At 41.4% G+C, this 13,237-nt stretch overlaps 1 protein-coding gene across 2 annotated transcripts in view; it reads right to left on the bottom strand.

Moving 5' to 3' along the window:
* LOC109886055 (glycine receptor subunit beta) overlaps positions 1-13,237 on the bottom strand; it is a 71,586-nt gene that overhangs the window by 46,495 nt on the left and 11,854 nt on the right. For both annotated transcript variants that reach the window (XM_031815986.1, XM_031815987.1), the window contains exons 4-6: positions 7,286-7,353; positions 2,584-2,810; positions 1,083-1,165 (exon numbers count right to left, since the gene is read on the bottom strand). In XM_031815986.1, the coding sequence (XP_031671846.1) occupies positions 1,083-1,165; positions 2,584-2,810; positions 7,286-7,353 (378 nt within the window). The remainder of the gene's footprint in view (positions 1-1,082; positions 1,166-2,583; positions 2,811-7,285; positions 7,354-13,237) is intronic.

The following is a 13,237-nucleotide window of genomic DNA, read 5'->3' on the forward strand; positions in this document are numbered from 1 at the left end:
AAATGTATATCACTCACTGGTGGTGCAGACAACTACAATAACAACACTAAATAAATGTATATCACTGGTGGTGCAGCCAACTACAATAACAACACTATATAAATATATATCCCTGGTGGTGCAGCCAACTACAATATAAAAGTATATCACTGGTGGTGCAGTCAACTACAATATAAATGTATATCACTGGTGGTGCAGACAACTACAATAACAACACTATATAAATATATATCACTGGTGGTGCAGCCAACTACAATAACAACACTATATAAATATATATCCCTGGTGGTGCAGCCAACTACAATAACAACACTATATAAATATATATCACTGGTGGTGCAGCCAACTACAATAACAACACTATATAAATATATATCCCTGGTGGTGCAGCCAACTACAATATAAATGTATATCACTGGTGGTGCAGCCAACTACAATATAAAAGTATATCACTGGTGGTGCAGTCAACTACAATATAAATGTATATCACTGGTGGTGCAGACAACTACAATAACAACACTATATACATATATATCACTGGTGGTGTAGCCATCTACAATAACAACACTATATAAATGTATATCACTGGTGGGATGGTTGCCCATGTTGACTCCAACACTTCCCACAGTTGTGTCAAGTTGGTAGAATGTCCTTTGGATGGTGGACTATGCTTGATACACAAAGGAAACAGTTGAGCGTGAAAAACCCAGCAGCTTTGCAGTTCTTGACACAAACCGATGCGTCTGGCATCTACTACCATACTCCATTCAAAGGCACTTAAATATTTGGTTTTGCCCATTCACCCTCTGAATGGCACACATACACAATCCATGTCTCAATTGTCCTAATGCTTAAAAATCCATCTTTAACCCGTCTCCTCCCCATCATCTACACTGATTGAAGTGGATTTAACAGGTGACATCAATAAGGGATCATAGCTTTCACCTGGATTCACCTGGTCAGTCTATGTCATGGAAACAGCAGGTGTTCTTAATGTTTTGTGCACTCACTGTATATGAATATTGCGTGTGTCTCTCTGTGCGTGCGTGTGTGAGAGTGTGTTAGAGAGAGGTTTTACGTACAGCTCTCCAGTTGCATCTTGCAGAGCTGTGTGTCCATGGGGAACAGAGTGAGGTCCAGAGGGCAGGACAGGGTCACTGACAACCTGAACACACAACAGAAAGTCACTGACAACTTGAACACACAACAGACAGTCACTGACAACCTGAACACACAACAGACAGTCACTGACAACCTGAACTCACAACAGACAATCACTGACAACCTGAACTCACAACAGACAGTCACTGACAACCTGAACACACATCAGACAATCACTGACAACCTGAACACACAATAGACAATCACTGACAACCTGAACACACACCAGGCAGTCACTGACAACCTGAACACACATCAGACAATCACTGACAACCTGAACACACAATAGACAATCACTGACAACCTGAACACACACCAGGCAGTCACTGACAACCTGAACACACAACAGACAATCACTGACAACCTGAACACACAACAGACAGTCACTGACAACCTGAACACACACAAGACAGTCACTGACAACCTGAACACACAACAGGCAGTCACTGACAACCTGAACACACACCAGACAGTCACTGACAACCTGAACACACCAGACAGTCACTGACAACCTGAACACACAACAGACAACCTGAACACACACCAGACAGTCACTGAAAACCTGAACACACAACAGACAGTCACTGACAACCTGAACACAAAGCAGACAGTCACTGACAGCCTGAACACACAACAGACAACTTGAACACACACCAGACAGGCACTGACAACCTGAACACACAACAGACAGTCACTGACAACCTGAACAGACAACTGACAATCACTGGGCACACATAGGCACCTACCCTGGCAGACAGACAGGCTCAAAGGCAGACAGTCAGATAGGCAGTAGTGATGTGCAGTTCGCAAACTATTTGTTATTTTTAAATGACTCTTTTTACTGACTTGATAGTCATGATTCGTTTTTCCAAGTCCCTCAGTCATTTTAGTCCTTCATTGCTCCAACCACTAGCTGTCTATCATGTGGGTCCAATTCACTGATTATTGAACGTTATCAATGGACACAGCTTTGTAGAACCAAAACATACACATGCCTCTGCTTAACACGCAACACTGAAACTCCAAACCGAAACGTTTGTGGGACTACTGCAGTTCGAACGATATTGTGCTTATCTTCCTCGCGACAGTCAAGTATTCCGCCAAGAGTCGTTCATAAAGAAGTCTGGTTGGGGCGCATCTAGACCTCGTTTCAAAGATATAAAGAAATAATTGTATTTGTATGCCTAGCAATCAAAAATGTATTAAGTTGGAAGCACACTTTTGGAAGCACACAAGTCTCAGTCACAAATGACATAAGCCCCCATAAGACTAAGAGTTTTTAGTTCATTGTTTGCCGGTAGGGGGTTCTGCTCTGGGCATTACTGAATCAAATTATTAACAAAATCAGTCTAAAACGAGTTGATAAGATCTCAGTCAGTAAAAAGAGTCAAACTTCACAGACAGACAGACAGACAGACAGACCTCATGCTGATGAGAATGTCTCCATTCCTGAAGATAAATAACAGGATGTTGTCTTGCGTGACGTCATGGAAGTTGGCATGTTTCTCGTTGGCGAAGAACAGGTCTGGTTTCCATAGACACTGGAATATCTTGGGGTCCACCGTCAGCGCTTCTCCTTTGAAGTCTGCCGGGAGCTTCAGCCTCGGGTCGTTCCACCGCTGACGCAGGAAGATGTTCACACGGTAGTCCTAGCAACAATCAATCATTTGTTAGTACAAAGTCAATTAAACCCCTAGAGTCAACATTCGCTCCCCCATAGAAATCGAATTAGCATAATAATTAAAATCCCTCCCCAAATCTTTCTGTTTAAGCTAGATATCTGTCTCAATCCCCCATCTCCATGCCCTATGTCCACCTAATGGACGCTTTGACGGATGTCTAGTTTTCATATTCGACGCACATGTGCTTTGCTTTTCAACTAGCTAAAACTTAAAGCTAGTTGGAGTCTGTGTGTGTACTTCCATTTGTATCACTGCATGGTAAAGCAACGCATGAGTAGAATTAAATAATAATAATCATCAATCTACACACTATACCCCATAATGACAAAGATCAATCTACACACTATACCCAATAATGACAAAGATCAATCTACACACGATACCCCATAATGACAAAGATCAATCTACACACGATACCCCATAATGACAAAGATCAATCTACACACGATACCCCATAATGACAAAGATCAATCTACACACGATACCCCATAATGACAAAGATCAATCAACACACTATACCCCATAATGACAAAGATCAATCTACACACTATACCCCATAATGACAAAGATCAATCTACACACTATACCCCATAATGACAAAGATCAATCTTCACACTATGCCCCATAATGACAAAGATCAATCTACACACGATACCCCATAATGACAAAGATCAATCTTCACACGATACCCCATAATGACAAAGATCAATCTACACACTATACCCCATAATGACAAAGATCAATCTACACACTATACCCCATAATGACAAAGATCAATCTACACACGATACCCCATAATGACAAAGATCAATCTTCTTCAAATCTCTGAAACTGGAAACACTTATCTCCCTCACTAGCTTTAAGCACCAACTGTCAGAGCAGCTCACAGATTACTGCACCTGTACATAGCCCACCTAAAATTTAGCCCAAACAACTACCTCTTTCCCAACTGTATTTAATTTTTATTTATTTATTTATTTTGCTCCTTTGCACCCCATTATTTTTTTATTTCTACTTTGCACATTCTTCCATTGCAAAACTACCATTCCAGTATTTTACTTGCTATATTGTATTTACTTTGCCATCATGGCCTTTTTTTGCCTTTACCTCCCTTCTCACCTCATTTGCTCACATTGTATATAGACTTGTTTATACTGCATTATTGACTGTATGTTTGTTTTTACTCCATGTGTAACTCTGTGTCGTTTTATCTGTCGAACTGCTTTGCTTTATCTTGGCCAGGTCGCAATTGTAAATGAGAACTTGTTCTCAACTTGCCTACCTGGTTAAATAAAGGTAAAATAAAAATAAAATAAAACACGATACCCCATAATGACAAAGATCAATCTACACACTATACCCCATAATGACAAAGATCAATCTACACACGATACCCCATAATGACAAAGCAAAAATGGAAAAAACACCTTATTTACATATGGGAAGTATTCAGACCATTTTGCTATGAGACTAGAAATTGAGCTCAGGTGCATCCTGTTTCCATTAATCATCCTTGAGATGTTTCTACAACTTGATTGGAGTCCATCTGTGGTCAATTCAATTGATTGGACATGATTTGGAAAGACACACACCTGTCTATACAAGGTCCCACAGTTGACAGTCCATGAACCAAGTCATGAGGTCAGAGGAGTATAGAGTGCAGCGATGTGTCCTATAACTTCTTCTAGCTAGGGGGCAGTATTTTCATTTTTGGAAAAATAACGTTCCCAGAGTAAACAGGCTATTTTGTCAGGACCAGATGCTAGAATATGCATATAATTGACAGTTTAGGATAGAAAACACTCTAAAGTTTCCAAAACTGTAAAAATATTGTCTGTGAGTATAACAGAACTGATATTGCAGACGAAAGCCTGAGAAAAATCCAATCCGGAAGTGACTCGTGTTTTGAAAGCTCTGTGTTCTGGTGTGTCCCTATTGAGCAGTGAATGGGCTATCAACCAGATTCCCTTTTCTACGTATTCCCCAAGGTGTCTAGAGCATTTTGACGTAGTTTAGCGATGTGTCCTATAAGGAGCATTGGTGGCAAATCTGATGGCCGAATGGTAAAGAACATCTAGCCGCTCGAGAGCACCCTTACCTGCCGATCTATAAACGATGTCTACGTAATCTAGCATGTGTAGGCTGGTCATCTGAATCAGGGTTAGTTTGGTAGCAGGGGTTAAAGAGGAGCGATTACGATGGAGGAAACCAAGTCTAGATTTAACTTTAGCCTGCAGCTTTTATATGTGCTGAGAGAAGGACAGTGTACCGTCTAGCCATTCTCCCAAGTACTTGTATGAGGTGACTATCTCAAGCTCTAAACTCTCAGATGTAGGAATCACACCTGTGGGGAGAGGGGCATTATTCTTGCCAGACCACATGACCTTTGTTTTAGAGATGTTCAGAATAAGGTTAAGGGCAGAGAAAGCTTGTTTGACACTAAGAAAGCTTTGTGTAGAGCGATTAACACAAAATCCGGGGAGGGACCAGCTGAGTATAAGACTGTATCATCTGCATATAAATGGTTGAGAGAGCTTCCTACCTCCTGAGCTATGTTGTTGATGTAAATTGAGAAGAGCATGGGGCCTAGGATCTAGCCCTGGGGAACTCCCTTGGTGACAGGCAGTGGCTGAGACAGCAGGTGTTCTGACTTTATACACTGCACTCTTTGAGAGAGGTAGTTACCAAACCAGGCCAAAGACCCCTCAGAGACACCAATACTCCTTAGCCGGCCCACAAGAATGTAATGGTCTACCGTATTAAAAGATTTGGCCAAGTCAATAAAAATAGCAGCACAACATTGTTTAGATTCAAGGGCAATGGTGACATCAGTGAGGACCTACTGTATATGGTTGCAGTGACACATCCATAACCTGAGTGCAAACCAGATGGCATACCCAAGAGAATACTATAGACATCAAGAAAGCCAGTCAGTTGATTATTGACATGTTTTTCCAACACTTTTGATAAACAGGGCAAAATAGAAATAGGCCTTAAACAGTTAGGATCAGCTTGATCTGACCCTTTAAATAAAGGACGAACCGTGACTGCCTTCCAAGCAATGGGAACCTCCCCAGAGAGGAGAGACAGGTTAAAAATGTTGGAGATATGCTTTGCCATGATAGGGGCAGCAACCTTAAAGAAGAAAGGGTCTAAACCATCTGACCCAGGTGTTTTTTGGGGGTCAAGGAGCTCCTCTAGCACCTCAGAATCAGTGACCACCTGCAGGGGAAACCTTTGTAGTGGGGCAGGGGGTCAAGAGGGAGGAGGATCGGGGATAGTCACATCAGAAGGGGTGGGAGATGAGGAAATGTTGGACGGGCAAGGAGGCATGGCTGAGTCAAATAGGAATCCTGACTTAATGAAGTGATGATTAAAGAGCTCAGCCATGTGCTCCTTGTCAGTAACAACCATATCATCAACATTAAGGGACATGGGCAGCTGTGAGGAGGAGGGTTTATTCTCCACATCTTTAACCATTTTCCAGAACTTCTTGGGGTTAGACCCACAGAGAGAGAACTGCTCCTTAAAGTAACTATCTTTGGCCTTCCAGATAGCCTGAGTGCACTTATTTCTCATTTTCCTGAACGAGAGCCAATCAGCCTGGGTATGCGTGTGCCGAGCAATTTGCCAAATGGGATTGTTGAGGTGGAGTAAGCCAGATCATGGTCGAACCAGGTGCCGAACCTGTTTTTAAATCTGAAAATATCAAAAAGAAAAGGTCCAAGCATCTTCGACAGAGGGGATCAAGCTGATTCTATCCAGATTTACAGAGTCCAGTTCATGAAGGAAGGCTCGTTAAAGTTTTATATCAAACGTCTAGGACAAATCAGGACAGGTTGTTTCACTGAGCAGCCTTTATGAACACAGGCTGTAAAACAGTGGTCACTAAGGACATGATAGAAAACACCAGACTGATACCTATCAGGATTATTTGTGAGGATAACATTGAGGAGAGTAGCCTTTTCTGGGTGTTTGGAGTCATACCTTGTGGGATTGGTAATAATCTGAGTAAGATTTAGGGAGCCCTATTGCTTTAGGACTTGGCTCAGGTAGTTTAAGCATGTCCCAATTTAGGTCACCTAGCAGGACAAATTCAGACTTAGTGTAAGGGGCCAGGAGAGTTTAGGGCAGCATACAGAATAATGCTGATAGCATACAGTCTGATGGTGGTAGCATACAGTCTGATGGTGGTAGCATACAGGCTACTGTTTATAGGATACAGGCTAATGTTTATAGCATATATGCTAATGGTGGTAGCATACAGGCTACTGTTAATAGCATATAGGCTAATGTTTATAGCATATAGGCTAATGGTGGTAGCATACAGGCTACTGTTTATAGCATACAGGCTACTGTTTATAGCATATAGGCTAATGTTGATGACGTTGGAATGTTGGTAGCATTGTTAGCATGGTTTTAGCATTAGTAACTCTGCTCACCATGTTGGTTTCCTGGATGGAGCCAAAACTGTTGATAAACATATTAATCTTGTCTTCCACCGGAACACCTGGGACACACACACACACACACACACACACACACACACACACACACACACACACACACACACAGACACACACACACACACACACAAACACATACAGGCTTATAACACTTTCAGTTTATTAACCAAACAGACTCATTCTGTCCTCCTCCTCCTCTCTTCCTCTCCCCCTCTCCTCTCTTCTCCTTTCTCCTTCTTCTCTCCTCCTCTTCTCTTCTGTCCTCTCCTCCACTCCTCTCTTCTCCTCCTCCTCTCTTCCTCTTCTCTCTTCTGTCCCCCTCTTCCTCTCCTCTCCTCTCTTCTCCTCCTCCTCTCTTCCTCTCCTCAACATAAACACCCCCATGCCAGTTTTATTCCAGTTTGTGTGTGTGTTTGTGTCGGTGTGTGTGTGTGTGTGTGTGTCGGTGTGTGTGTGTCTGTGTCGGTGTGTGTGTGTGTGTTTGGCATTTCTGTGGTCTTGACAGTCATGTGATCATTCCGCTCCACTCAACCTGATTCGCAGCATATGGCCGTGGCTCTCTCTCTCACACACACAGACACACACACACACAGACACACACACACACACACAGACACACACACAGACACACACACACACAGACACACACACACAGACACACACACAGACACACACACACACACACACAAACACATACAGGCTTATAACACTTTCAGTTTATTAACCAAACAGACTCATTCTGTCCTCCTCCTCCTCTCTTCCTCTCCCCCTCTCCTCTCTTCTCCTTTCTCCTTCTTCTCTCCTCCTCTTCTCTTCTGTCCTCTCCTCCACTCCTCTCTTCTCCTCCTCCTCTCTTCCTCTTCTCTCTTCTGTCCCCCTCTTCCTCTCCTCTCCTCTCTTCTCCTCCTCCTCTCTTCCTCTCCTCTCCTCCACTCTTCTGCTCCTCTCCTCTCTTTTCCCCCTCTTCTTTCTTCTTTCCCCTCATCTCCTCCTCTCCTCTCTTCTCATCCACTTCTCTCTTCTCCTCCTGTCTCTTCTCCTCCTCTTCTTTCTTCTGTCCCCTCTTCTCTCTTCTCCTCCTCTTCTCCTTTCCTCCTCTCCTCCTCTTATCTATTCTCATCCTCTTCTCCTTTCTCCTCCTCCTCTCCTCATCTTCTCCCGCTCCTCTTCTCTGTTATCCTCCTCTTCTAATCCTCTTCTCTATTATCCTCCTCCTCTCCACCTCTTCTCTCTTCTCCTCCTCTCCACCTCTTCTCTCTTCTCTTCCTCTTCTCTCTTCTTGCTCCCCCCCTCCTCCTCTTCTTCTGCTCCTCTTCTCCTCATCTCTCCTCTCCTCCTCTCTCATCTACTCCTCTTTCTCTCTTCCCTCTTCTCCTCTCTCTATCCTACTCTTCTCCAGCTCCTCTCCTCCTCTTCTCTCTTCTATTGAACTGTTACGGTATAACAGGTCAATAGAGTCATGGGTTGTTACGGTATAACAGGTCAATAGAGTCATGGGTTAGGGTTGTTACTGTATAACAGGTCAATAGAGTCATGGGTTAGAGTCGTTACTGTATAACAGGTCAATAGAGTCATGGGTTGTTACGGTATAACAGGTCAATAGAGTCATGGGTTAGAGTCGTTACTGTATAACAGGTCAATAGAGTCATGGGTTAGAGTCGTTACTGTATAACAGGTCAATAGAGTCATGGGTTGTTACGGTATAACAGGTCAATAGAGTCATGGGTTAGAGTTGTTACTGTATAACAGGTCAATAGAGTCATGGGTTGTTACTGTATAACAGGTCAATAGAGTCATGAGTTGTTACTGTATAACAGGTCAATAGAGTCATGGGTTGTTACTGTATAACAGGTCAATAGAGTCATGAGTTAGAGTCGTTACTGTATAACAGGTCAATAGGGTCATGAGTTGTTACTGTATAACAGGTCAATAGAGTCATGGGTTGTTACTGTATAACAGGTCAATAGAGTCATGGGTTAGAGTTGTTACTGTATAACAGGTCAATAGGGTCATGAGTTGTTACTGTATAACAGTTCAATAGAGTCATGGGTTAGAGTCGTTACTGTATAACAGGTCAATAGGGTCATGGGTTAGAGTCGTTACTGTATAACAGGTCAATAGAGTCATGGGTTGTTACTGTATAACAGGTCAATAGAGTCATGGGTTAGAGTCGTTACTGTATAACAGGTCAATAGCGTCATGGGTTGTTACTGTATAACAGTTCAATAGAGTCATGGGTTGTTACGGTATAACAGGTCAATAGAGTCATGGGTCGTTACTGTATAACAGTTCAATAGAGTCATGGGTTAGAGTCGTTACTGTATAACACGTCAATAGAGTCATGGGTTAGAGTCGTTACTGTATAACAGGTCAATAGAGTCATGGGTTGTTACTGTATAACAGTTCAATAGAGTCATGGGTTAGAGTTGTTACTGTATAACAGGTCAATAGAGTCATGGGTTGTTACTGTATAACAGGTCAATAGAGTCATGGGTTAGAGTTGTTACTGTATAACAGTTCAATAGAGTCATGGGTTGTTACTGTATAACAGGTCAATAGAGTCATGGGTTAGAGTCGTTACTGTATAACAGGTCAATAGAGTCATGGGTTGTTACTGTATAACACGTCAATAGAGTCATGGGTTAGAGTCGTTACTATATAACAGGTCAATAGAGTCATGGGTTGTTACTGTATAACAGGTCAATAGGGTCATGAGTTGTTACTGTATAACAGGTCAATAGGGTCATGAGTTGTTACTGTATAACAGGTCAATAGAGTCATGGGTTGTTACTGTATAACAGGTCAATAGGGTCATGAGTTGTTACTGTATAACAGGTCAATAGAGTCATGGGTTGTTACTGTATAACAGGTCAATAGAGTCATGGGTTGTTACTGTATAACAGGTCAATAGAGTCATGAGTTAGAGTCGTTACTGTATAACAGGTCAATAGGGTCATGAGTTGTTACTGTATAACAGGTCAATAGAGTCATGGGTTGTTACTGTATAACAGGTCAATAGAGTCATGGGTTAGAGTTGTTACTGTATAACAGGTCAATAGGGTCATGAGTTGTTACTGTATAACAGTTCAATAGAGTCATGGGTTAGAGTCGTTACTGTATAACAGGTCAATAGGGTCATGGGTTAGAGTCGTTACTGTATAACAGGTCAATAGAGTCATGGGTTGTTACTGTATAACAGGTCAATAGAGTCATGGGTTAGAGTCGTTACTGTATAACAGGTCAATAGAGTCATGGGTTGTTACTGTATAACAGTTCAATAGAGTCATGGGTTGTTACGGTATAACAGGTCAATAGAGTCATGGGTCGTTACTGTATAACAGTTCAATAGAGTCATGGGTTAGAGTCGTTACTGTATAACACGTCAATAGAGTCATGGGTTAGAGTCGTTACTGTATAACAGGTCAATAGAGTCATGGGTTGTTACTGTATAACAGTTCAATAGAGTCATGGGTTAGAGTTGTTACTGTATAACAGGTCAATAGAGTCATGGGTTGTTACTGTATAACAGGTCAATAGAGTCATGGGTTAGAGTTGTTACTGTATAACAGGTCAATAGAGTCATGGGTTAGAGTTGTTACTGTATAACAGTTCAATAGAGTCATGGGTTGTTACTGTATAACAGGTCAATAGAGTCATGGGTTAGAGTCGTTACTGTATAACAGGTCAATAGAGTCATGGGTTGTTACTGTATAACACGTCAATAGAGTCATGGGTTAGAGTCGTTACTGTATAACAGGTCAATAGAGTCATGGGTTGTTACTGTATAACAGGTCAATAGAGTCATGGGTTGTTACTGTATAACAGTTCAATAGAGTCATGGGTTAAAGTTGTTACTGTATAACAGGTCAATAGAGTCATGGGTTAGAGTCGTTACTGTATAACAGGTCAATAGAGTCATGGGTTAGAGTTGTTACTGTATAACAGTTCAATAGAGTCATGGGTTAGAGTCGTTAGTGTATAACAGGTCAATAGAGTCATGGGTTGTTACTGTATAACAGTTCAATAGAGTCATGGGTTAGAGTCGTTACTGTATAACAGGTCAATAGAGTCATGGGTTAGAGTCGTTACTGTATAACAGGTCAATAGAGTCATGGGTTAGAGTCGTTACTGTATAACAGGTCAATAGAGTCATGGGTTAGAGTCGTTACTGTATAACAGGTCAATAGAGTCATGGGTTGTTACTGTATAACAGGTCAATAGAGTCATGGGTTGTTACTGTATAACAGGTCAATAGAGTCATGGGTTGTTACTGTATAACAGGTCAATAGAGTCATGGGTTGTTACTGTATAACAGGTCAATAGAGTCATGGGTTAGAGTCGTTACTGTATAACAGGTCAATAGAGTCATGGGTTGTTACTGTATAACACGTCAATAGAGTCATGGGTTGTTACTGTATAACAGGTCAATAGAGTCATGGGTTGTTACTGTATAACAGTTTAATAGAGTCATGGGTTAGAGTCGTTACTGTATAACAGGTCAATAGAGTCATGGGTTGTTACTGTATAACACGTCAATAGAGTCATGGGTTGTTACTGTATAACAGGTCAATAGAGTCATGGGTTGTTACGGTATAACAGGTCAATAGAGTCATGGGTCGTTACTGTATAACAGTTCAATAGAGTCATGGGTTAGAGTCGTTACTGTATAACACGTCAATAGAGTCATGGGTTAGAGTCGTTACTGTATAACAGGTCAATAGAGTCATGGGTTGTTACTGTATAACAGTTCAATAGAGTCATGGGTTAGAGTTGTTACTGTATAACAGGTCAATAGAGTCATGGGTTGTTACTGTATAACAGGTCAATAGAGTCATGGGTTAGAGTTGTTACTGTATAACAGGTCAATAGAGTCATGGGTTAGAGTTGTTACTGTATAACAGTTCAATAGAGTCATGGGTTGTTACTGTATAACAGGTCAATAGAGTCATGGGTTAGAGTCGTTACTGTATAACAGGTCAATAGAGTCATGGGTTGTTACTGTATAACACGTCAATAGAGTCATGGGTTAGAGTCGTTACTGTATAACAGGTCAATAGAGTCATGGGTTGTTACTGTATAACAGGTCAATAGAGTCATGGGTTGTTACTGTATAACAGTTCAATAGAGTCATGGGTTAAAGTTGTTACTGTATAACAGGTCAATAGAGTCATGGGTTAGAGTCGTTACTGTATAACAGGTCAATAGAGTCATGGGTTAGAGTTGTTACTGTATAACAGTTCAATAGAGTCATGGGTTAGAGTCGTTAGTGTATAACAGGTCAATAGAGTCATGGGTTGTTACTGTATAACAGTTCAATAGAGTCATGGGTTAGAGTCGTTACTGTATAACAGGTCAATAGAGTCATGGGTTAGAGTCGTTACTGTATAACAGGTCAATAGAGTCATGGGTTAGAGTCGTTACTGTATAACAGGTCAATAGAGTCATGGGTTGTTACTGTATAACAGGTCAATAGAGTCATGGGTTGTTACTGTATAACAGGTCAATAGAGTCATGGGTTGTTACTGTATAACAGGTCAATAGAGTCATGGGTTGTTACTGTATAACAGGTCAATAGAGTCATGGGTTAGAGTCGTTACTGTATAACAGGTCAATAGAGTCATGGGTTGTTACTGTATAACACGTCAATAGAGTCATGGGTTGTTACTGTATAACAGGTCAATAGAGTCATGGGTTGTTACTGTATAACAGTTTAATAGAGTCATGGGTTAGAGTCGTTACTGTATAACAGGTCAATAGAGTCATGGGTTGTTACTGTATAACACGTCAATAGAGTCATGGGTTGTTACTGTATAACAGGTCAATAGAGTCATGGGTTGTTACTGTATAACAGGTCAATAGAGTCATGGGTTGTTACTGTATAACAGTTCAATAGAGTCATGGGTTGTTACGGTATAACAGGTCAATAGA

This window comes from Oncorhynchus kisutch, unplaced genomic scaffold, assembly GCF_002021735.2.
Source record: "Oncorhynchus kisutch isolate 150728-3 unplaced genomic scaffold, Okis_V2 scaffold719, whole genome shotgun sequence".
NCBI lineage: Eukaryota > Metazoa > Chordata > Actinopteri > Salmoniformes > Salmonidae > Oncorhynchus > Oncorhynchus kisutch.